The sequence below is a fragment of the Amblyomma americanum genome, chromosome 4 (assembly GCF_052857255.1).
Source record: "Amblyomma americanum isolate KBUSLIRL-KWMA chromosome 4, ASM5285725v1, whole genome shotgun sequence".
Lineage (NCBI taxonomy): Eukaryota > Metazoa > Arthropoda > Arachnida > Ixodida > Ixodidae > Amblyomma > Amblyomma americanum.
Window position 1 is genome coordinate 89,288,049 of NC_135500.1, and position 25,929 is coordinate 89,313,977.

A 25,929-nucleotide genomic window follows, 5' to 3' on the forward strand; every position below is an offset into this window, starting at 1 on the left:
CTCAATTAATTCTGCATATATTACCCTTGCAGGAGGCGTTTTCGACTGTGAGGGAGCTGTGTGTTGTATGCTTGGAAACCTATGTCCTACACCTTAAGACACTGAAACTTTTTCTTGCATGTGTAATGATTTTCTATGTAGACGTAATGCAACAAAAATGCACACTAAACAGCTGCTGCAGATTTGGTACGGCAAAATTGTAATGTGCACCTTGTCATACTCGTTTTATTTGTTGAAACATCAACTAGAAAAAGAAGTGAACACACACACACAAAAGTAGTACACAAAAGTTGAGGCACAGTTACAAGTACTACCATTGTGCATTAATTGGTGTGAAGTGAATGCCGAGATAGACTACAAGTGAGTTTTGAGCGCACAAGATTGGCACATTAAATCACCGAAAAAAAGTCAGCACTTCATTAATCGAATATATAACATTGGCAGAAAGAAAGAAAAGAAAGTTGTCGACTGAAATAAACACTGAAAAAAGTCAGAGTATTTGTCACATAAAAATTGTTGTCCAAACCCTATGCATAAGCATCCACACAGCACTTTGACAAAGGTTGTACACACCCCGTCAAAAGTATACAGGCCAAGGGGTGGTGCTCACATGTATGTATGCAGCTTTTTTTGTTTTTGGTGTGTTTACAGTTCCATGTAGTACATGCATCCTTTAGTTGGAGAATGTGAGTACAAGTCACAGAGGACTTTTGAGCACTAAATTATGGTGTGTGACCTCATGCTGGTGTGTTTTCAAAATAACTAAGATTTTCCTTTTGTTATCCCGGCAGGTGTCCGAGGGCTACAAGCAATGGGCTTGGAGCTCCTGGCCCGCCGTGAAAACTACGAATATGAGCTGAGGAGAGAAGAGCTCGCGCTAGCAAGACAGCGGCTAGCCCTCGACGAGAGGAAAGTGGCTCTTGAAGAAGAGAGGCACCGCCTTGATGTACACCGCCTGGCAGAGGAACACAGTCGCCTGCTTGCCCGCCTGGACCGGCTTGAGCAACTTTTGCAAGAAAAGAGTACCTCAGGGGCTTGAATAATAAATAGCAAGAAAGAGTGGGTGGTCATGTCCATTTTTCGTGCAACTATCAAGAGCACCTGCAATATGTGCAGGCCATCATTCACAGTAAATCTTGATGGAATATTCATTTACTGCTTGCAAGTGGCAGGGATGTGGTTGTGGTTTGTGGGGTTTAACGTCCCAAAGCAACTGAAGCTATGATGAATGCCGTGGTAGAGAGCTGCAAAAAATTTCGGACACCTGGGGTTCTTTAACTTGCACTGACATCGCACAGTACACAGGCCTCTAGCTTGTAGTCACGTATAAGTACACTGGTGAAAACAATGTGACCTCTTCAGTCCTGTTTTTACAACTACAGTTAGAGACGACTTAAGAACGAAGCGGCTTTTCCCCTTAAAAGACAGGCTTCAAGCAATGGCTTCTTCCGATTCTCATGAGTCTGCTAGCACGGCAATACACGGAGAGGGAGTTGAAAGGGGATAGTCCCCTCATAGCATTGTGATGCTAGCAGGTTGATGAGAATCGGCCCACGCCATTGGCTAGAAGGCGGTCCTTTGTCAGGGAAAAGCCACTTCGTCCTTGAGTTGTATCCGACTATAGCCCGAGGGGCCCAGTGCAGCATCGGGAACCTTGTAAACAAAAGTTTAACAGACAAATACTACCCAATTTGTATGCTCAAGTGTGGCATTAGCGAGGGGCTAGGTACACTTCAAGTGATGGGGGGTCGACGCCGAAGTACTGTGACACCTGGGCAATGTACAAACATGTGTGGCAGTTGGCGAGGAGGGCACCAGCTTTGAAGATCCTTGGCACATTTTGGCGGTAGATCTTTTGGTTCTTTTTGAAGTCACAAAAGGCAAACAGTCCAACAATCCTCCCGAACCCCCACTCAACTGCCTGTCTCACGGTGCTCATGGCTTTGTTGAAAGCTATCTGGCTATCTGTTGTGGTGTTATATGGGCACTGCCATATGGCTTCATCAGGAGAGGCCTGAGTGGGTACGCCGGGTCTCCATATATGCAATAGCTTTGACCTTTGACCAGGCTCGTCAACTTTGTGTACACATCGCTCTTCCCGAAGTTACCTGGAAGGGTATAAAAAGAAACCATACCTCAAAATTAGCACAGAAAAACCGATCTCCAAGCTGCGGGCTTAGGAGCAGCTTGTTACACACTGTATGCTTAATAGGGTTTTTATCGCCGACGTTTTCACACTCACCGGCGTCATGTTTGCTGCCTGGATACGATCCGTCTAACTGGCAGATGATCCCATTCGGGCACATGATTGCCTGGTATTTGAGAGCATGGACGCATTTGTGCCCACTGAAATAGATCTTTTGATCTTTCGACGGCCGGCAAATTGGCCGCGCCGTACCGTCGATAAATCCCCAACAATTTCTCAGCGGGGCTCCTTTGGCGTGAATGGCCTGAAAACAGAAGGGGCGATTGTGTAAGCAATTATCATTTGGGCAATTTTGCTGCGTTTTGCTCCTTACCTGCGAGAACCTCTCCAATGTGTCAGTGTTCAGCCAAGAATGGTTGTTGACATCATCCATGAGATGGGAGAAGTTCTCTTCGAGGTGCTGAAGAATGGTGTTTGTCACAGACGATAGAGTCGAACTGTGCCGCCAGTAAACGCCTTCGAGGACGCGGAGGCGGTTCGGATACGCAAGCCAACGTAAGGTGATGCAAAGGGCATCATCCCCAGGCACTGTATCCCTTTGCGGAGTGGCCAGCGCATCGGGAATTAGCAATGCCCTCTGCAGCCTGCGTATATCGTTTTTTTTTCAAACCTAAACGCAGTCCGAAAGACCGCACTGTCCACAGTATCGATGTTGACGAGCCCGTGCACGAAAAACGGGTCACGGCGATTTTGTCCGAACACTTCTAGACGTAACAAGTCCTCTATTTCGGATCATTTCGACTGTGAGAGTAGGAGCGGGTCTTGCAGAATGCTTTTCGGCATCGCGAACAGGTGGTGTCGGATAACCTACTAACGAAACCCGAGGAAAACTCGAACGCGATGCTCGCAGCCGCACCCAACGATCACACACACTCACGACAACGCGCTCTGAGGAATGGCTTGCGTGGTCTTGACTTGGCTCTCGGAATGGCAAACTTTTCTAATTTTCGTAATGCGAAAACATTGCTGCTAAAACCAAATCACTGCTGTTGCCAAAATCATACAGTAAACGTAATCAACTATTACTATTTTATTCCCTCATAAATTAGGCAGTCTTGCTTATAACCATTTTCTGTTAGGTCCAATTACGATCACTAGGTGGCGCAACAAGACTCCTCGCTTGAGCGGGCGGGGAACACGCGGCGCTAAAACACTATTCTTGAGCGACGCCCCGCTGGGGCTCCGCTGGGAACTGCGAGCTGAGGGGACAGTAAACCCGCTCTGCTAAAACTCTCTATTGTTCTAAACGGCGATGGTTTTGAGCAAATGAAGGGCGCATAACTGGTTCCCTGGATATGTGGACGCCTCATTCGTGCTTTGATTCGAGGTGAGAGAGAGATGTCGAATGAATGAATTAGCGCGGACAGCGTTGTGGGTGACATGCGGCACTGCAGCAATACCTAGGCCGCAACGTTCTTTTGGTGATCAATCTCTGGCGATCAACGGTTAACTGCATGCGACCTTTCAGGGCGGCAGGGAGGGCGCCCCTCCAATCCAGTGTGCGGAACGCAATCAAAGCACGTTTTTGACACCAACGCCATCTACATGAAAGCGATATTTAGGTCTGCATTGACCCACGGAGCCGGTTGTGCGCCTTTCCTTTCCTGAAAATGAGCAATCTTTGCAAAGTTGTCAATAATAATAAATGGTTTTTGGGGAAAGGAAAGGGCACAGTATCTGTCTCATATATCTTTGGACACCTGAACCGCGCCGTAAGGGAAGGGATATAGGAGGGAGTGAAAGAAGAAAGGAAGAATAGGTGCCGTAGTGGAGGGCTCCGGAATAATTTCGACCACCTGGGGATCTTTAACGTGCACTGACATCGCACAGCACACGGGCGCTTTAGCGTTTTTCCTCCATAAAAACGCAGCCGCCGCGGTCGGGTTCGAACCCGGGAACTCCGGATCAGTAGTCGAGCGCCCTATCCACTGAGCCACCGATGCGTGGAACATCGGTCATACCATGCAAAGTTGTCAACAAAAAGGAATTCTATGAACGCCGTCGGCTCCCTTGTTTTGTTTGGTTTTTGAGGAACGGAAATGGCACAGTAACCATCTCACATATCTCGGTGGACACCCGAACCATGCCGTAAAGGAAGATATAAGGAGGGAGGGAAAGAAGAAAGAGAGAACTGAAAACTGAAACCTGAATTTTGAGGAGAGGCGCGGCGATGCGCAATGGCGGAATACCTGTTGCTCGGTGTGACTGGGGAGCGAGAGAGAGAGAAAAGGCGACGGAGTCGGCGGCGTCCACATACGCCCTGCGTTGCATCACTCGTGCGCCGACATACGCCGGCTCGCGCGAAGCGCGGGGCTGACTAGCGTAGTGAAACTTTTAGCTTCAAAATCATTTCTTAGAGTTTGTGAACTAGATTTTTGAAGAGAAAAACGTTCAAAGATGAATTGATTTAGTAACCTAGGAACTGCGTGACGCATCATCTGTCTACCATGTTCTGTATACGGCAAAAGTGAATGGCCCAACGTTCGTCTTTTCGAAATGAGTATGGCGTTGAGTTCGGTTCGAGGGATGACAATGCTATCGAGAAGTTGTCACAGTGAGAAATAGATTTTGTATATCCTATGATCAAGAAAAATTCGTATAGCTTATGAACCTGTATGATTTTGAATCGCTTAAACAAGGTCATCGTCATGTTAGCGGTATTGTGGCCAGGTAGGAAATGTTCACTTTCCTCATACTTCAGCTTTGACAGAATAAGCAAGACAGATTAATACGCATCGTTAAAATTTCATTTTCATTAAAATGACTTTTCAGGAATGCTAACAGAGTAAAACCTTTAAAACAAGAACACTAGGCTTTCTTTCAGTTGCTTCAAGGTCTTCGCTCTGGTAGTTGGTGACAAAACCACCGCGGTGCTTGTAACTTCATCAAAGGGACATAGTTTGGGTTTTGACATTTATTTAATGTGCGGAGATGCTAGGACATCAAAAAAGATAAGTAAATGTCAATAATAAACACATCATTTCAAGACAAGCTTACAGGATGAAAATAAAAATATAAGAGAGAGAAGTGGTAGAGGAAAGGCAAGGAGGTTAACCAGTAAAATGTTCCGGTTGGCTACCCTGCAATGGGGGAGTGGGATGAGGGGGGGGGGGCGTAAAAGAATAAGAAGTCGAAAAATGCGGTTCGTAGCAAGCACGACAGGCAATGACACAAGCATTGTAATTCACAGGCCACCGCAGCTGTAGCCTGCACTCCTTTAGGGCTGCCGACTGCTGCGACCTGTGTGGAACAGATCGATGGCCCTCCATCACAAGAGAGCGCAGACGTTTCAGTGTCCAGAAAGGCTGCTTGCGGTTGAGGCTGATAATGTTGATGACAACGTAAGCATGGGACTTCTTCTCGAAAGGATGAGGCTAGAGGATGCGTTGTGCCAGCTATTGGACAGCTGCAAGCACTGGATTCAACAAATCCAGCATCTGCAGTGCATTCTGTGCAGCTGGTATGTGCATGCTGGAAAGCTGCACACGCATGGCATTCACGATTGGCTTTAGCATTGCAATCACTTGCTCATCTCCGACCTGGTCGGGTTTCTGACCTACTACCCGACCAGCAGTAGGCTCAACACACTGGGTGCGCGGTGCTGGGGTGGGTGCTGGGTGCTTCGGGAGCGATGGCCAAGTCACTTGGCGGTCCCGGTCTTGGACCGTAGTTGTGACTTGTGCTTAATTAGCTGTGATGTTTCCACCTGTCGGGGGTCAGTCACAGAATCCACGGGTCCTGCTGAAGCGAGGAGAAATGAGCCAACAAGGCGGTAACCCGGCAAAACAATATTCTTCTCTGCCTGAAGGGGAAACTGGTGGTCCGCTCACCGCTGGCTTTCTGGAGCCTCTGGTTGTAGGTCCGGCCGATCAGGGCTCCACTCCAATCGTCTCGCGTCGGCGGGCCGCGGCTGCTTCCTCTCTCCCGGGGTCTGCCTCTCTTCCCGGCATCTCTCGGTTGGCGGTGCTGTGACGGGTGGAGGCCATAGAACTCTTTTGCGTTTCGGCTGGCGGTCAGTTTGCTACGGACGCTGAGGTCCGGCTTCGCTGACTATAGACCAGCACGATATCTTGCGTCCGTTCGCCTCGCCCGTCTCTGCTCGACTCCTCTTCTTTCTCCTTACCCCCGCCGCGTCTCTCCGGAGATTCCATTTCTCACTCTCTCTCTCTCTCTCTCTCTGGGTAATCGCCCAGCGGTTTTTCGTCGTCGCTGCTCACACAGCCGATCAAAGGCACCCGCCAAAGTTCTAGGAATCCGCGGCTGTTACGACGGGAAGGCCGATGGCGCCGTTGGGGATGGGTCGAAGGGGATCAGGTGTCCCTCGGAGGGCGACGTTTCTCTGCAGTCAGTCAGTCCGTCCGACCTCCTCCGCCACCTCGAGCCATTACGCAGCCCGTCGTGTCCGCTGCTAGTAAGGTCGCCTGTCGGCCTGCACACACAAACGCACAAACGAATCCGTCTTCGCGCGCCAGTGGGAGGGGGAGGGGAAGCACGGCGCAAACCGCAGGGAAGACTGCGGCTGCGTAGGGCACCGCGCGCAGCCTCTCCTCTTTAGCCGTCTGGCGGTCTTTGCACATCTGTCTTCTGCATCTCCCGCCGCATTTCCCACCACCGTCTTCGCCGACATGTCTGGGTCGATAAATTTGAAGGCAGTTAAAATGTCTTGGGCACTGGTCGCCTGGTTAGTTTTTTTCAGCAATGCCGGGGCCTCCCGTATGCGGCCCTTCACAATCCCCTCTTCTTACACAATCCCCTCTTCTTACAATCCCCTCTTCTTACGTCACTCTCACAGCACACTGTTCGTAACAGGGTTCTCATCTCCATCTTTCATAGCACCACGTTATGAACGGGCCAGTAACTCCATCAGGCAGATCAGATTAATATAACCAAACAAAACAACAAATTCAAGTCCGCTCTTATTGTAAATCACCAGTCATTCACGCATGACAACTCAGAGACAAAATTTTGCTACTAAGACGAGAATGTGTAGCCAGTCAGTCATTCTCATTGTTCAATGGTCGCAGACTCCCTTTATGTCATGCTGCCCAAGAAAATATAGGAGGTGGTCCATGCAATTCTTTAACCCTCGGTGTCTTTCTCCACTGGCAGTTTCTACAGTGTTCTGCCACATCCTGTCTCAGTCCATGCCAGAAAAAGCCTTCGCTAACTGCCCTACGGGTCTTTTGAAAGCCTAAATGTCCTCTGCCTTCCATATCATGGCATAACCTCACAACTTCCCTTCTCATTTGCAAAGGGACAACAGCTCTGTCTGCGGCCCCGTGCACTTTGTCTCTGTAACGGAGTATACCACAAGAGTCCAAATGATAAAAACCCGACTCTTTTCCTTCTGAGCTGTTGCACACGTTTATCAATTTTAGGACAGACGGATGTTTCCTTTGCTCCTTGTACAGGCGGGTTCGCTCAATCGCAGGGGGAACATCGATTACCCTGGCGTCCGCCGCACTGCTGAGCGCATCTGCATGGCGATTGCTGTCCCTTGCCTCGCGCAGCCCTTCTGCTTTGCCCACGCATAGGCTCACTACCGCTTCTGAACGCCCTCACTCGTGATGGCCGTCAGTAGAGGTTCTATTTCTTTCCTCAACAGCTTCACGGCTGCCCTTGCCTTCTTCCGTACGCCGCTCGTAACAGGCCGTGTGACCTGGAATGCGCCCGCGCAATACCTGACGCATACGACAACCACGTGAGGTATGCCCGGACCTGCCGCACGAGAAGCACGCGCCTGATTCGACGCGTCGATTGAATTTTCCCGTCTGCCTGGATGGAGGCTCTTCACGTACCCGAATGCTCTTTACGAGCAGCTTCTCCAGCCGATCTAGACGTTCACTAAGCTCACTCATCTCTTCCCCGCTTTCTACACGTCGGACAATAGCGGTGTTCGTGCGGGTCACTTCCTCTAACAGCTCTTCTCTAGACGCTACCTCCACCGCCTCTTCGAATGTCTTGGGATCATGTGACAGAGCAAATCTCCTCACCGGATCGCGGAGCCCATTCAGAAAAATATAGGTCAGCTGTTCCTTAAGGATTTCGCGTCTCACTTCACTTTTCGACGCCTCATCGCCATCAACGTCCCCGAAGGCCTCCACCCCGAGCTTAAGCAGACGGCTCGCGAACGAGCGCACATTCTCACCAGCGTTCTGCCTTGAGCTCAGAAACTTCTCAAACTTCCTGTACGCGGGCTCAGTGTCAAAATCGTTTCAGCGCGAGCGCTTTAAACGATCTATACGAAGTCACGCCGGCCACCTCCTCATTCAACCACGCAAAGTCTAGAGCCGCCCTGACCATCTTGCACCGCGCCATCCGGATTAACTGTTTCTCCTGCCATCCGCCCAGATTACCAACCTGCTCAAAAATTTGGAAAAAAAATTTCTTAATTTGGGACCGTTGTCGCCCCCCGTGAACGATGGAATCGCAGCTCCCAGCAGCAACTGATTTGCTCCTATCACCCCTTCGTGAAGACTCGGTGATACCTGCAGCGACATGTTGGCCCCTTTCTCCTCGGGTACTAGGGTAAATTGTCTCGCACCAAACTTCAGCAAGATCCCACCGCTGCCACCAATTGTGACATTCCCACCCGTCGGGGGTCAGTCACAGAATCTACGGGTTCTGCTGAAGCGAGGAGAAATGAGCCAACAAGGCGGTAACCCGGCAAAACAATATTTATTCTTCTCTGCCTGAAGGGGAAACTGGTGGTCCGCTCACCGCTGGCTTTCTGGAGCCCCGATCTGCCGGACCTACAACCAGAGGCTCCTGAAAGCCGCCAAGCGTTCTGATGTTGCTCAAACTCTCAAGCGCGTTCCGGTCCATGACATCAATGGCGACGACATTCCTAAAACGATTCACACTCACATCTTTAATTGCTCCCGGGACGCGAGCCTCCAGGAACGCGGACGTGGCTTGCGTATTGATGTTGTTGAGAATGTTGGTTGGAGTCTCTGGCACAAATAGTACAGTATGTGCCGATGATCCTTGCTCCGTAGTAATCGTGGACGTACTCGACGACGACGAGTCCTCACCTTTGCGCAGTCTCAGTTTGGCCTTCTTGCTTACGACTCTGATGAAGCCGTCGTAAGCCGAAGAGTCATCCCTGGTGGCCGAGTACACCACGGTGGCCTGGCTGCTTGCGTCATTCGGGAGGCCAAGACGTTTTCTCTGGGCGGTAGCGGCTGACCGACCGGACTGAAGTTCAACAGCGTCCACTTCCATCACCGTCACCAAAAAACAAAGAGTGGTTTCATTATAATGTCGTAAATCAGGAAAAAACTGAAGAGGCGAAGGGACGGCGTTCTGATCTAGAGCCACTTCATCATCTTCATAATTAATTCCTAATGAATTCCTAATAAGACACACTGATTACATTACTTTGCAATACTAACTAACAAATATAGGTTGCCACAGAACAGACAAAAAGGATAAAGGAGAAAAACAAAAATCGTGACCAATGCAAACGGTGTAACAAAAGTAAAAACAGCGCTAATTTTTACGCAAAGCATACAGAAATAAGGTCGTTAGGGAACGAATCAGATTCGTCCGAAAACCTACCCGCTCATTGCCGCTCCTGCATTGATAAAAAGCGAAAATAAACTTAACCATGACTTGGCGAGTTTAAAATTCTAGCTAGAAGCAAGGATAGATTTGCTCAGGAACTGGAAGAAGCCTTTTTTATCAAAGATAGAGGTGACATGTGCGTCAGCACCACTTCTATCTGCCTACGAGAAAGCAAACATTGATCGCTAAAAAATACGCGATAATGAGTAGGTTTCCTCTGAGTTTGAGTGTGTTTTATGTTCTTGTTTTTCTCCTTTCTTTTTCTTTTTTTTTCTTCCTTCTTCTTACCATGTAAGAAATGAGCATGCGTTCGGCTTCTTCGGGCTATATATATGCAGCATGTGGCTTTCAATAAACGTAGTTGGAGTCAGTGCCCGTCCTGTATGGTCTTTCTGTTTGGTTTGTGCAAAAATTAGCGCTCTTTTTACTTTTTTTACACAATGTTACGCCAACTAACAAAACAAGAGGCACTGTTTAATGCAAACGGTAAATTGGTGGCATTTAAAATACTTCATTTTTCGTGGAATGATTTATGGTAGCGAGATATGCGCATAATTTCATTCAGTACATCGCTGCACTGTTTTTGACACGAGATAATGGAGATGAGTTGAATGCTTTCCAATTATTTTCTGACAGCTATTTCAGTGAGCAGCCATTTCATAGCTCTACAAAGCGCACTTTGTGGGCTTCCACCAAATCTGTCTCGGACGGCCTGGACTGCACATTTTTTGTGTACACTGGTCCAACTCTCAGTTCAGTGTGTTCCGTGCCATCTATCAAACTATGATACAAAAATACAGCTCAGTGCCCTTCATTTGCAGGTCCCCTGCATACCCTGCAATAGACAAATGCATTGGTCTCTCAGTGATTGACTTCACATACTTTTTTTTCACAGTTAGCGGAAAATAGAGCCTGACTAGTTCTGCCACGTGGGACCGAATAAATCTCGTGAACAAGTCGTGAATGCTGATGTCTTGGTTTGCAACCGATGTCAATTAAAGGGATTCTTCACCAAATGCTCACATTTGCGTTGATAAAAACGGTGGTACTGTGCATTTTATAGAAAATGAAGTTTGCTGGTAGTTTTATTATAAAAAATCCTTTCAACCAGCAACGGTTGCTTCTAATGCGCTTTTACATACGGCCACAAAATAAATACATAGGAATTTATTATGCAAATCACAGCTACTTGTCAAATGTTAGTGCTGGTTTCTGTGGTTTGACGAATGTTGTACCGTGCCTGCCTTTTGCTGTCTTTAAGTGAAACGTGTGTGCCATCGCTCGTTGCTGCCAGGTCTCAGTCGCCATTCTCATTAAAATTAAAAGTCGTCAGGAGTGTGCTAGAGAGGTCAAGAAATATGACTCGGGACTTTTGGATATCATTACCATGTTCAAAATAATTTTCTCTTGTTTTATGTGCTGCACTGCTCTGATATCGCGGATAATATTCTGCATGTATCCTTATGCAGATTCGCCTGTATTCATTAAAGTCTCTATTCCTCGTCCTACTTATGCAGACTCACTGAGCCCTCATGCCTTCATATGTAAATGCAGTTGATTTGGGAGCATCTCTGAAGCTGCTCATCGGCAGAAATAACTTCGACGAGTAGGACTTGATCACACTGAAGAGCTTAGAAAGCGCTTTCATATCAGAAGCAGCCGAGCAAAGCGAATGTTTTCTAAGAATAAACGCCACCTCCGTCTAAATTTGCGTTTTTCGGTGTAGTTCAGGAATCCCACTTACTGTGAACTTCGGATTCAAAAAACGCGAGCCCCGTGATCGTCAGTTATAAGTGGGATATACTTTACACAGCAGCTAGAGGAAACCTAGCCGTTAAGTCAAGTAATCTGAGTGCAGGTGTGTTGACGCTCGTTATTTTATACTTTCGGGCATGGAAGTGGAATACACACAGAACTCCAGTTGTCGTGTTTCTGCGGGGGCTGCTGTCCATATGTTGCTGTAAGTATTGATAGAACCAGGCCTTCGGATAGTTTGCGGCGCTTCCATGGAATCCCGAAAGACGCACTTAAGGATCGATCTATCTTGTCGTCTTTGGGACAAAAATGCTGCGAACACACGTGCGCATACAGCCATACTCTGTCTTTCACCTTTCGTAGTGGCATAGCACGTAACCAAGTGGTCAACCATTCGGCATCTTTCATCATTTTATGGTACACCAAACCACCGACACAGCTGCTGCCCTGCTGTGATTCGGCACGGCGTTTAAGACAACCCACAACGTTGCATTGCCCGAACATTTGTTGTGCTACTACCTCCATCTGCGTTGTTAGTACGGCGTTGTCCCGTTTATCAAAAAGAGACCGACGACGCAGTACATCCGCGTACGCTGGCTGTGACCGCAGCGCACACGGGGGCACGAAGCTGCGTGCACTGCACTGACATAGTGAAAACTGCGGTGAAGGCCAACAAACTGCTTCCGAGGCATCAGCTTTGTCCAGGGAGCACGGTTAGGATAGGCGCCGGCATATCATTTCCTCCTTCCCCCGTGAGCACCCGTTGCAAACTAAATAATGTAACCGCAATGCGGCGAGTCGCGAGGGGCGAGAAAAAGGTCGGCGCACCGCGCGGCGTCGGAGGCTGTCTGAGGGTTTATGGCAATTTGATTGTGATTCCTTGAAAAGCGCCGTTGCACGGTGGAGCATAGGGCATCGAGGAGGTTTCCCATGAAACCGTGCGCTCTGCACGTTCCCGGAAGTAAGGGGTCAACTGCATCTGGCTCTGGCGCCCACTGGCATGCACCTTCAGATGTGTACTGTGAATGGATTAAATTGGCCGAAATCACGAATAAAACAGTTCCGCCCAACTGTCGAAGTTACTTAATGGAGACGCGAAAAAAAACGAGTTGGATGAGCGCGTCAAGTCTTGTATTTTGTCTTGAATTTTGTCTCCCGTTTATCATAAACGATTTCGGATGAGTAGTTTGAAGCTGTCTTGCACAACCGGAAACGTTTCGCCGGGCTAGCGTACGCTGACACACGGTGCTCTTTGTACTGCTAACTGCCTTGTACAATCACCGATCATCGCGCCATCATAGATTTTCATCGACAGTGGCGATCATCTGACCAGCATTAACAGGCTTCTTCAAAGGTTAACTACCACTAGTAGCTCCACTTCGGAGTTCCTCTGGTGTTCCGCGCTTATAAATTCAGGCACGTCGCAAACGAAACCATGCGGGCTCGCAAAGCGCATAAACACGATCCTCCAGATATACTTACCTGGCCGCCTGTGGCACAGACAAGTAAAGGCTTTCTTTGGTTCCAAGATTAAGGTTGGTCTTTGTCTGTCTTTTGTGTAATAAAAGTGCTCTTTGGTTTCAAAACAAAACTTTCTTCAATCTTCAAGCGCGCAAAATTCCTTTGTCAGCCTCAGAGATTCGTGGTGCTGTTGTTTTATGACGTCATAACGCTAGTAGTTGTGATATTGACCTGTAGCGGCGATACCTGTATTTTGGCTGTTGCTATTTTGTTCCTTACGGGAGCTTTGTTTTCCGTAAGAGTGGCGTTTTTGTGATCAGGAGCTGGTATTCTATCGATACAAGCCCACTTCATATTCATCGCAGTGCTCCTTTAAGAAAAAGTAGCCAAGCATGCTGCATTGTATCGTGTGTAGAGGGCGCACCACACGGCCACCATGAGCGGCGGTCGATTCTTGCAGCTCGCTGCCGATATTCACAGCAGGAAGAGATTGGTGAAAAGATGTACAATGCAAGGTCTGGCGTCCACTTATCCGCACTCTTTCTATGCTCCGATGTGGGCCTCCCGCAACTCCTCCTGGAGCAAAGGAACAGTGGGAATGAATGGACGCCTCACCTTGCCATTTTATACCCACAGAATACCCACACTTTTAGCCAGTACACGCGTTTGGCGCCGACAGGGACGGGGCAGCGCCCTCCGATGCGCCTCAAAATCACTGCACCCATTGTCCCAGAGGACTAAATTCTTCGTATTCCTGAGGGTTGGTGACACAGGCTGTGGGTGGACCCTGTCTCAAGTAATATGAATCCGGACCTCCACCAAGGCCGTCGCGCAGTGCGGGCGCTGACTCGAAACACGGCGCCGAACGAGGTGTCTACTACGTCGACGTGGCTTGTCCGGCCCGTTCGGGTCCCTAAATGGCGGAGGTAGTGAATCGCAATACGAAGCTCAATGGCTCTCTTGCCGCGCCGAGAGTGCTAATGGGGCCGAGCAAGTCGCAACTGCCCTCGCGGTTTCCGACCCCTAATGCCGAACTGTTATCACCGATTAGAGATTCACTTTTGATAGCGATATGAGCGGTGAGGTTGGCACACTGGCCCACTACTTGCTATACAATTCGGGCGGCGACGCAGAACTTCACCTTAGGTGCATCGTGTTTGCGGCGGCCCATCAGGAACTCCCAGGGAACAATGCGACAAACAGCGCTGCCGGCGAGCTTCCTCCGATCCCCCCATGACGAGCTATGTCTACCGCTTTTGTGGTTCACAGAAATCACAGACGACTACAAAGCTCGGCACCGATGCTACCGTCCTCCGGGAAATGAGCTGTCGAAGGCTGACGAACGCGTTCTGCGGCAGCTTCACACCTACACCTTCTGGTGTCCTGCCAAGGCTGCTTGCTGTGACCAGAACGCGAAGCCCGAGAGTACCCGCTCTGAAGAGAGCCGTTGCTCTCTACCCCACGTGGTTTGGGCATGTAAATCCAGTCCCCACTTCCCTCCCCAACCCACGCCAACTAAAGAGGTTTGGGAGGCCTTCCTCCTTGTGCGCTCGGCGGTCGGGGCACAAGCGGCCCTTTACCGCCGTGCTCGCCAGGCGGCTGGCAGTTGCGGCTGCCCGGACTGAAGCTGCCGGTCGCCGTCGGTCTTAGATTGCGTAAATAGATATGCTGCACAAGCTAAGCCTTCGCTCCGGTTGCTGTTCGCCAAAATCTGCATTAGCATTGAAAGGCTCGATCCGAACATTCGCGCTCTAAGACAGAAAAAATTTTCAATTTTATTGAAATCTTGAAAGCTTTCTTTCTCGACATAACGATGGGACACTGGGACTAAGTGCCCAGAGAGCCTGACAATGGTCACAACCTTCTTTTATACATATTTATGGTAGTGGTGATGGTGTAATCAAATGCAATAAATAAAAGGAATACCTCGAACAGCAGAAGACAATTACTGCAACAAAAATGATTGGAATATATTTGATTACCCAAATAAAAAAAAATATAAAACACATTCGCAATAATAATAATGCAATGCATGAGCACTGCTAATGAGGCATATATGCGTATATAGAGATGTAATCAATTAAGTAACTCTAATTAGTAGCAGGAAATATCATTCGGAAGTAATAAGACACTTCTGCGCCAAAATCCAACAGTTTCTCGAACTAATTTAAAAATTACGAATTGAAGATCAAAAAGCTAAATGAAGATTTGGTGTAATTTCCGGAAGGAGTATTCATGACAGCACTCGAACGAAGTTATTAGTATAGGTGCACCCGCAAAAAGACAAGCAGATGTTCTTCTGGATAGATTGCCTATCATCACTCAAAGGTCACCGCTGGAAGCCGTTGTGCACAGCTGTAGTCTCAAATTGACACATGTCAGAAACGCGATGGAACGAAGCAATTACGCATTCAGTAGTTTTTAAGACACGTGTATGAGGCTGCATAGGCGTTTCGCGAAACATTTAAAAATTTGATCACAAAAGTAGGAATCGTAAGTGAGATATATATCGACACATTTGCAGTACATTAGCTGCTAGCGTTTTACATTACAGAGCATATTTACTTTTTTTATTTTGGGGCTCTTAACTAAGCTGTTCAGCCTCCTTTGAGGTCTATGCCGTGAACTCCGAGCTCCCTGCATCGCACACCACGCGCGGCCGTTCTCACAGCGGCGCAGCGGAAATGCGAAATAAACACAACACGGAGCAGGACGCTTTGCCAGGGGTCAAACGTTTATTGGGTTCTACCAAAATCGCTGGCTGCTTGAAGCTTGATCTGCGACCCTTGCCATCTGTCCTGGTCGTGCGGCTGACGGCACAAGGTGGTGACAACAAAGAGGGAATATGGGAGGTATATACCTCACTTCCTCTCGCTCTCGCAGCTCGCTGGAATCTCTCCCTGGCCACGACCGGCACCACCACCACCTAGACTAACTCAAGGCCTCCGCGCGCCGCCGTGACGTCACGCTCGCGGGATGGGCCTGGAAGTCGGCTTCACCTCGCGCGGTACTCCTGGACGGATCTTCAGCGCGCTCCTTACCCCGAGGCCGTCGGTTTATACCGTTTCGTTCATGTAAGGACCAGTAGTAATAAGAACTACTATTACAAAATACTTTCCCGACAGAAACACAATCACTTTTAATTTTGTGGTTTTATTTAGCGTATGCACAAATTAGTGTGCTTTGCGCTGATTGATAGGATCTTCCGCAAGTAAATTTCGCCGCGGTGTCCGCATGGAAATGTTCTGGCCAGGTCATTTACCACAAAATATAAATTCAGTCACCAAGGAATCAATACACGGCATTTAAAGCAATGTAAATACACAGCCTGTTGACAACACAGAAGAAAGGAAGCCAGGAATGAATGGCTACAGTGTTTCAAGAAACGAGTGATTTATTACGGTAAACAACACAAAATTGAGGAAAATATGTACAATGCAGCATAATCACAGCAAGATGAAACAATACACCTCTTATGCATTTTTAACAATTCCAGTAGTTTTGCGTGCAGTCACTTCATGTCTGTACAGTTTGCAGCTTTCGCTTTGGTTTTGGCATAGCCAGTTTGTTGTTGGCTGCTTTGCATAGATTGTTGAGGAGTGTATTGGCTGCCGCACTGAGGATGTGATGCATGACCTCCTGCGGAGACTGCCCCGAATCGCAGTAGTCAGGCGCCTCAAAACCATCAAGAGCATGAGATACGAGTGCTACCAGTGCCTCCTTTTGATTAGCCAGAGCAAGAAACTGCGAAGAATACTGTTGGCTTCTAAGCTTGTCAAGGACAATCTCAGTGAAGAGCACCGCATTGACGACCACTGCTTGGGGGAATTTCAAACCCCCTCTTGTCATGCCTGCAATGAGTACGTTTTCATCTTTGTCTAAATCTGTATTTTCTAAAACAAGCATTTCTTTACACGATGTACACATGAGCTTCTTCAACGCAGCATGCGCACAATATCCAGCAACGTATTTCACAGCTGGCATCCTTGAAGTTTTTTTTTCAATGTCTCCGTTGTAAACTTTTATTGGAAACTGCTCGTGAAATGAGCTGGCAGTTGTCTTCGACACCGGCCGTCCTATGACATCTAAGTCGGGAAGATCTAGGACTTTTTGCAGCCGCAGTTTGCTCTCGGACTCATAAATCTGCCGAGCCGAGACATGATATTGGGAACCGCTCAGCTGGCGATATTTTCCGAACCTCTCTTCTAGAGAGTCTGTCTGAAACTTTCCAAGTAGGACATATTTAAACCCAAGCTCCTCTAAACAGTAAAGTGAAATTTCATGCAGAGCGTGGCTTGTGTGTCCGAGAGCCATGTGTGTTTCTGGTGTGAAACGCCCTGCATCATGCTTTAGGCTAGCCCAGTAGTCAAGCCACTCTGTTATCTTCTTCAAAAATTCCAACTGAGGGCATGACGTGGAACTCACAGGATACTGCATCTCATCCCGCATGCGCTGACCTTTCCTTGGCGTCTTTACATTGACTATCCGCCACCAAGTCAGAATTGTAGAAATAAAATCAGCAGTTTCTTTTGCATGCTGTATGTTGGTAGATTTCAGTGCAGCCACTGTGGAGTCATTGAAAATGCGAAGTGCAAGATTCACGTTTTGCCGCTCCATATTCGATGGGTCTAGTGCGTTTAATGATAGGGTTGGTGCTATTTTTAATAGCTCATTTTTCTCTGCATCGTGGAGCTCGCGCAAAGTTTTAAATGATGCTGTCAGAATCGGTGGATTTGGTTCAGCGCTGTTCAGATCTGGAAAATACATGCATTTGCCAATGTTACGCTGGTTCAACCAGTTATTTCGCACCGACTTTAATACATGAACTGGGTCTAAAATGAAAAACAGTGGCCGAGAAGAATCAGCTGGATGCTGATAGACAATGCTGGCCTTTGGCGGACTTGCGAAAAATTTCATAGCCTTTCGATTTATTGAGTTATTGTCTGAGACAACTGCTATAATTTTCAGTCCAAGTGATTCAAGATTCCCTATTAGTTTGTGTAAGAATTTATGAAGAGTTTCTGCATCAATCTGAGCTACGGGCAGAATGTGAACATCTTTGTGGTTTGAAAGAAGGCTTTGTATCATAAAAACATGAGCTGTTTTGGCTGGACTTGAGCTGTTTACTGCAGCGCCTGTGATAAAGCCACCTTTATAATCAAAGTAGCTTTGGAGATGAATCTCGTCCATCATCAGAGTAACAGTCCGCTCATGCTCTTTCATCACGCTCAACACTGTCTTCGTATAGCTCAGGAAGGAAGAGTCGTGCTGCTCTAGGGCAGGGTTTACCAGATATGAAGAGCAGAGGCGCCTTATGGTTACAGGGTGGGGCCACTTCACTTTCATAGAACTTCGGATAAACTTATATGCATGCGGTGATATTGTGTACAGCAGTCCCGCAAAAACAAGCATGTCTGAAGAGTAACGTAAAGCATTTTTCAAAACAAGCTCTACTTGACTGCTTACAAATTTGAGAACTTCCAAGTGCCATCCCTGATTTTCTTGTTGCTGGTACTCCTCGCATACATCATGAAGCAGTAGCAACGCAGTTTCCAGAAGATGGTGAGCCTTTCGGTTTCCATCCGCAGAGCATCCACTTTGTAGCTGCTCAACAGACTGCAATACCTCATTTAGCTGCCTGAGGTCTTGCAAGTGTGAAGGCACATTCACAGTGGAAAGGTTCTTGATGCACGTTTCTCCAATAAACACCTCAACGCACAGTTCTGCTGACACTGTCACCAAACTACGCACAGCGGGAGCACGATCAAATGACAGATCCAAGAATAGGACCTTTGACTCTTTGAAAATCAGAGTCCAGAAGTCGCAAATCGAGGAGTTTGAAATTGCATCGCAAAACTCCCTGAAACTGCCTACTTTGTTCTTCCGGTTTTCTTCTGCTTGTGCGGCAACAGAAAGCTCAATAGCTTTTCGCAGCGACGCAGCTTCTAATCGAGCTTTCTTTTCTTCTGGTGCCTCCCGGCCGGACGCTGTCGGGCGAGATAGATACTTCGGGCAGTCGGCGAACACACTGGGCACTGCTGTTTGCTTTAGGCGAACGCGTTCCAGCGGCACTTCAATCACCTTGCCGGTCTGCGCATCTGTGTATGTTGCAGTTCTAACGAAGTCTGCTTCGACAAAATGTTTCTCGCACAGCTGAAAAAAAAAGAGTAATGTATAGTTCTATGCACGCTTACGGGAAACGGATCGAAGCGAGCATGAACACAGACTTAACAAATACCTACAGGCGAGAGAGCTAGTGTGCCGCAATAAGCACAACAAACGTAAGGAAAAGCGCTTGTTTTATGTTACATATACATAGAGCATAACCAAAAAAAAAACGATGCTTACCACAGTATGTTTTGTTGGCGTGAAATTTTCACGAGAAATCGCCTTTGTCCACGCCGCTCTCTGCTGCAGGTCGCTCGGAAACCTGTAGACGCGGACACTTGAGACTTTCAGATCGTAGTTAGACTTGCAATTTGGGGCAAAGCATGAGCCAGGCATTCTGATCTGTGCCTGCGCACGGCTCCTATTTCCAACAGCACCTTTTCGTCACCATTGACAAACAACACGAGAGAATTCGACGACAATTTTGCACCAGCACAGCCACCGAAGGAATGCCGTCGCCTCGCCACTCGGCCGACCCGGTAGAAGTTCTGTGTGGTGACAGCCAAACCGGCTCAACCGGTAGTAACTCAACGGCTCAACTCGTCAGCGTGAGCAGCTTCATCCCCTGACTATTCCCGGCTCCATCCCGCGGTCGTGACGTAGGCGGCTGTGAGAGGAGGTGGCGCGCCGGCCTTGCAAGTTCTCGGTGGTGGTGCCGGTACCCGCCGATCTCGGCGCACTTGCCCGTTGTCACATACGGCCAATGGATGGATGGATGGATGGATGGATGGATACGGCTGAACCCTTTACATCGGGCGGTGGCTCAAGCCACCTAGCCATGTCTTGTGAAATTTTACTCCTGTCTTGCTTTTAGCCACCAATCAGATAACCTTCGCTTGGTTACTTCTAACCTCTTAAAATCCACTTTCCCCTCACTATCCCTAAACCCCAATGCCTTGGGTAAGTCAGCCCCGCTGCCTTCCACTGTAGGGTGAAGCCCTTTACAGAAAAGTATCAGGTGTTCAGCCGTTTCCTCCTCCTCTCCGCACGCAATGCACAAAGTGTCTATCTCCTGGTACCTGACTCTATACGTCTTAGTACGCAAAACTCCAGTCCTGGCCTCAAACAGCAAAGAACTTCCCCTACAATTATCATAGATATTTTCCTTGACAATTTCCTGTTTAAAGGTCCGGTATGTTTCCAGTGCAATCAGCGACCGCTCCGGCGGTGCCTGGCGGCGCGCGCTTGCGACCAGTTTTGAGGAAGGAGGCGGCGCAGCGCTCTCGAGCTGACCTTCTGGCTACTTGCCCGTGGGAAAGGAGGAAAGCGTCCGCTTTCCTGCTTCTCCATGTCGCGCCCAGCCGGCCAAGGACGGGTACGGCATTCCGAAACTCCCACACTCCTCCTCCCTAAACACCGAACGACCCCTGAGCTCACCGGACGGTAGACTGCAATGATCTCATTAAAGTCTTTACCTGTATTGTTTGCAGCTTATGAATCCCCCAGCAGATCGAAGTCCATCACTATGGTCCCGATCTCGTCGTCCTCTGGGCGTAGTGCTCCTTGGGAGGGCGCTGCGTTAGGAGGCTCGTTCCTTGGCCCGGGTTGTGCGACCAGGGCTGGGGGCTCCGAGGCGATCTTCACCCGAAGCACCCTGGCCGCTAACACAGGGTCCCGGGCCATCTGGGCAGTACGTGGCCGCTGGCTCCGGTGGCATCACGGCGGCTGGCTGTGCCGCCAGGTGGCCCTCTTCTGGGATTTCTGAAGTGCATTGACTTCTTTGCGGTCTCGGCCGCCCCTTTGCGCTAGTGGGTGCAATCTCCCGAGCTCCCTCCGTCCTTCGTCCGCTAATTAGCCTTCTGCGCGGCTCGGGCCCCCTTCGCCCAGTGTGTCCCCTCGGGTATTGTAGGAGTGCGTTGGGGTCAGCGCCCTTTTCCCGCAACTTCGCGTGGCCAGAGCCTCCCTCTCCGCAGCGACTTCGCTTTGGAAGTACCTTTTTGGTTCCCTACTTGGATGGGCCAGCTGAGTCGAGCCGAGTTCGGATTCCTCCACTTGTAGTTAAGTGGCGAGAGCTTCTCAGCAACTATGAAGGGGCCTACCCATTTGGGTGCGAGGCCTGCCGCAAATCCCGTGCACGCATCGCCGAGCGCGTGATTGCGTTTGAGAACCAAATCTCACACTTGGAATTCCAAGTCCCGATGTGCTCGATCATAGGCCGCCTTCTGGATCGCTCTGGCTCTCGCGCGATGGCGGCTAGCCTCCACTGCGTTTTCTATGCGTTTTCGCACATTCCGCGCGTATGTAACTCCCTCCCGAACATCAGGAAAGCCGGCGTGAAGCCCGTAGAGCGGTTTTCGCTTGTTCGCAATGCGAAGGTGATGGCGTCGAGGTGCTCGTCCCAGTCGCTGTGCGTCCGGTGGTATGCCACGAGCAATAGTTTCACATCGCGATTGCGACGCTCAGTCTCATTGGACTGTGGATGATAGCACGTCGTTTTTTGCTGCCGTACTCCCATTGCTGCGCACGTGTCACGAAAAACCTTTGACGTGAAGTACGATGCATTGTCGGTGATCAACCGGTCAGGGAACCCAAAACGGCAGAATAATCGTGAGATTCTCGCCACGATCTCCTTCGTAGTGGCTTTTCGCAGCAGATAGAGTTCAGCGATCCCGCTGAAGTGGCAAGTGACCACCAGCACAAATCTGTGCCCTCTTTTGCTGCGCGGCAGCGGTCCAATCAGGTCACACGCCACGATTTCCCATGGATTTGTGCGATCGGCTGAAGCAAGCCGGGTGGCCTTCCCCCTCTCGGCCTTCGCTCTTGACAGACATGGCAGGTTTCTACGTATTTATGTACTTCAACCTTCATTCCAGGCCAGGCAGCGTACCGGCATAGTTCCTTCCATGTCTTTGGCGCGCTCCCATGGCCGTCCGCATCGTGGTAATGCTGCATCACAGCTTGCCTGAGCTCGTGCTGAATGACGGCTTTGAAGCACACGTTTGAGTCCCCTTTGCCTGGCACGTATTTCAGCAGAGCTGCGTCGGCATCAAGCAGGAAACTCTCCAGCTCACCCGCAGCACCGCAGTCTGCACTAGAGCTGGCGCCTACCGCATTCCCTGCGGTTCTCGGGCGCCTTTTACTAGATTCGTCAGGCGGTCCATCTCTTCACTAAGACCGGCGACCAGCCTCCGACAGTACGAGTCTTCCTACTGAGCCTTGATAAGCTCTTCTCTGCTCAACGCTACCTCGATGGGAACCTTCACACCAACAAGATGCGCGTGCAATCTAACGAGATCTTTATCCCATCGGCTTGGCTCTCCCGACGCGTGGGGATGTTCCTGCGGCGGCTACGCCTCTCCATCGTCTGGGGAGAGGTCATTCACCGGCACGCGCGACAACACGTCAGCAACCACGTTTGCGGCCCTTTTTCGGTAGCGCACTTCAAATTCGAAGCGCTGTAGCATCAGGGCGCAACGCGCGAGTCTTGCGCTCGGTTCACGAAGGCGGGTTAGCCATGCCAATGCCATGTGGTCGGTTTCGACCGTGAACCCGATTCCCTCTACGGAGATCTCGAATTCACCCGCCGCGGTGGCTCAGTGGTTAGGGCGCTCGACTACTGATCCGGAGTTCCCGGGATCGAACCCGACCGCGGCGGATGAGTTTTTATGGAGGAAAAACGCTAAGGCGCCCGTGTGCTGTGCGATGTCAGTGCACGCTAAAGATCCCCAGGTGGTCGAAATTATTCCGAAGCCCTCCACTACGACACTTCTCTTTTCCTTTCTTCTTTCACTCCGTCCTTTATCCCTTCCCTTACGGCGCGGTTCAGGTGTCCAACGATATATGAGACAGATACTGCGCCATTTCCTTTCCCAAAAAACCAATTATTATTAGATCTCGAATTCTCGTAGTGCGTAGATGATTGCCAAGCATTCTTTCTCCGTAACTGAGTAATTGCGCTCGGCCGGCGTCAGCGCACGGCCGGCAAATGACACGGGTCTGAGTTGTTTGTCCTTTATCTGGAGTAGCACTGCGCCCACTCCTAACTCGCAGGCAAATGTCTGGATCCCGAATGACTTGTTTAGGTCTGGCATTTTCGGTGACGCGGTGTCGGCGATAGCCTGAGCCAGTTGACGAAAACTTGTCTGCTCTTCCTCTCCCCATTACCACGGAGCTGCCTTCCTTAACGACTTTGTCAGGGGGGCTTGCAGGCGTATGCAGTTGGGATGAAGTGGCGGTACTAGCCGACCATCCCGAGAAAGCGGCGCGCAGCCTTCACGTCGTTCGGCGTTGGAAATTTCAGGATCGAGCGAAGCTTCTCCGGGTCCGGGGACACCTATCCGCGCCGTACGCGGTAGCCGAGTGGGCTGATTTCCGCTCTGCACAACGGCGCTATGGCGGGGTTGAGTGTGAGGCCTGCTGCTCTGAGCTTTCTCAGAACATCTCCGAGATGATCCAGGTGCTCCTCGAAGGCACGGGAGTAGATGACGATGTCGTCCAGGTAGACGAGGGCGTGATGCCATTTGCGTCGCCGAGCACACGGTCAATCAGCCGCTGAAAGGTGCTCGGGCTTCCGGAGAAACCGAAGGGCATCCTAACAAACTCGTAGAGACCCCTTTGGCATGTGAATGCCGTTATGCACTCGTCGCCTGGTAGCATCTCTACTTGGAGATAGCCTTTGCTAGCGTCCAGAGTAGAAACATACCTCGCTCCGCCGAGATTTGAGACGATATCGTCACTGCTTGGGAAGGGGTACGCATCCTTCTGTGTGACTGCATTCAATCGCCTGAAGTGCACGCACAAGCGCGATCAACTGTCCTTTGTGGGCACGAGTACGACTGCAAATCCCCAGGAACTCGTTAAGCGGCGAACAATGCCCGCATCGAGCAGCTCGTGCAGCGCCGCGTCAATCGCCTGCCGTTTGGCGGGGCTGACCGGTGTGGGATTGTATTTCCAAAGCTGTGCGTTCCCTGTTTTGATGCGGTGCTGCACCACTTGTGGGCAGCGTGGGTGGTCCATAACTATCTCCTCGAAGTCGCTTAACAAGGAAAAGATGCGGCCGCTCTCACGCTCCGTCAAGTCACCGCGGTTGCGCGGAGACCATGTAATTTGCCGTCCTTGTCCGCACAAAAGGCGCGGGGAAGGGGACAGGCTGCAGCTACTGACTCCAGCGGATGGGGGGGGGGAGCGTTGTTGTCTAGGGAGGCATTCCTCCTCTCCGCTTCGGCTTTTGACATCCGAGCCGTCGCGGCGGGCGCGGTAGCGAACGGATTGAGTGGCGTGAACGGGCTTTCCCGGTAGCCGTCGTTGCCGGTGTTAACTACGATTCCCGATTTTGCCAAGAAATCTCGTCCGAGAATGACGGGGACTGTGAGTCCAGGCAGGTGAATGAAGCGATGTCGTCGTCTACGTTGATTCCAGCGCACGACAAAGCGCGCATCACCGCCGGAGCACGCCTCTCCGCGCGCGAGTTGGAGGGGCACGTTGCGCTTTCGCAGCTGAATGCTGCGATGAGAGACGACCTCGTCTCCGATGACCGACGTGCTCGCGCCAGTGTCGAGTAGTGCTTTCAACGTAAATCCTGCGATTGCAAGTTCTATGAACGGAGCACTCACACTGCTCGGCGTTCCGCCCTGAACAGTGTAGGGGCCGCGATTGCGGCTGCATCGTCCGGTTCCGCCACGGTTACTACCGGCGACCTGCCTCGTTTCCCGGCCCTGTAGGGCACGCACGAGCAATGTGACCGGCTTGGCCACAATTGAAGCAGCGCACAGAGTTCCGTGCATTGGGCAGTGACGGAAGAGGCTGCTCTCGCACACGGCCATCCGTGAGCGCGTTCCGGACCTGCATTTCCACCTGGTGACGCTGTCCGTCTGGAGGCGTAGACCCTTCGCGATCGTTTGACCGAGCTTGGGAATCTCGGTCGGGCGGTTGGCGAGAGGCAGACCAGACTCCCGGCCGTGTGACCTCTGTTGCCCTGAGCCCGGATGAATAGGGATCCAAGGCGCGATCCGAGACTTCGAAAACCGCGCCTTGAGCCGGTGCCCGAGCGGATTCGCTTCGTGGGCTGGTGCTGCCGTTCCAGGCGCAGCTGGACTCCAGTGATTCCGATGGAGACGACGGGGGCCGGTACGCGCAGGCTGCCGAGATTTCGTCTTGTACCCGGCGCGCTTCTGCAGTTAGCTCGTTCAAGTCTCCGCTGCGATTTTCCCGCAGATAGAGAGCAAACGTGGGGTTGCTCTGTCGAACTACCCTTTCCACTCGCTAAGAGTTCGAAGCTCCGGGATGGGCGTAGTCGTATAGCTCCTGCCTCGCCCTCACGTACTCAACCAGAGATTCGTCAAGGGCTTGCGTGCGCAGCTCCAAATCCCGCCGCATCCGCAGCTGGTAGTCGTAAGGCAGGAACTCCTCCCTGAACATTCTGCGGAAATCGGCTATCGTGCTAGCGGAGTGGCCGACCAACCGGTGCCACCGAGCGGCCTTATTGACGAGCGCAACGGGGACCACTCTCCGATGCATATCACGCTCACTCGTGCCTGTTGTCTGACCGCACTGGTCAAGAGCCAGCAAAAAGTGGTTAACGCTCGTTTGATCGTTGTAGCCACTGTACTTGGGGGTCGGAGTTCCGATACGCGGCTGGGATGTGCGGATTGCAGCGCTTGCTGTAACGCGCTGGCCAGAACTTCGGCGAAATTTGTCGCATTTGCGGTGTTTCGCTGTCAGGAGGCGTGCTGAGGGGTGAACTCGTCCCATGTGGCGCGGTAACTGTTGTGCCGTTTGGCAGGTTTGAGACGAAAGGCGATTTGCCCGCCTGTTCCTAGGCAACACGCGCCGAT

The 25,929-nt window shown here is 50.3% G+C and overlaps 1 protein-coding gene across 1 annotated transcript; it reads right to left on the minus strand.

Moving 5' to 3' along the window:
- Positions 1–1,953: 1,953 nt before the first annotated feature.
- LOC144129644 (uncharacterized) lies at positions 1,954–25,513 on the minus strand. The gene is made up of 4 exons (XM_077663758.1): positions 25,415–25,513; positions 2,520–2,606; positions 2,243–2,450; positions 1,954–2,108 (listed from the first exon to the last, which is right to left on the minus strand). The coding sequence occupies exons 1-4, from the start codon at positions 25,511–25,513 to the stop codon at positions 1,954–1,956; spliced, it is 549 nt and encodes a 182-aa protein (XP_077519884.1).
- Between the last annotated feature and the right edge of the window lie 416 nt (positions 25,514–25,929).

What these genes read in the sequence shown, in the direction of transcription:
- LOC144129644 (XM_077663758.1), bottom strand. Translation starts at nt 25,513, where the DNA reads ATGTTCAGGGAGGAGTTCCTGCCTTACGACTACCAGCTGCGGATGCGG. An exon ending in CATTGGAGAGGTTCTCGCAG is followed by an intron (nt 2,451 to 2,519) that starts GTAAGGAGCAAA and finishes TTCTGTTTTCAG; the next exon opens with GCCATTCACGCCAAAGGAGC. An exon ending in AGGCAGCAAACATGACGCCG is followed by an intron (nt 2,109 to 2,242) that starts GTGAGTGTGAAA and finishes ATACCCTTCCAG; the next exon opens with GTAACTTCGGGAAGAGCGAT.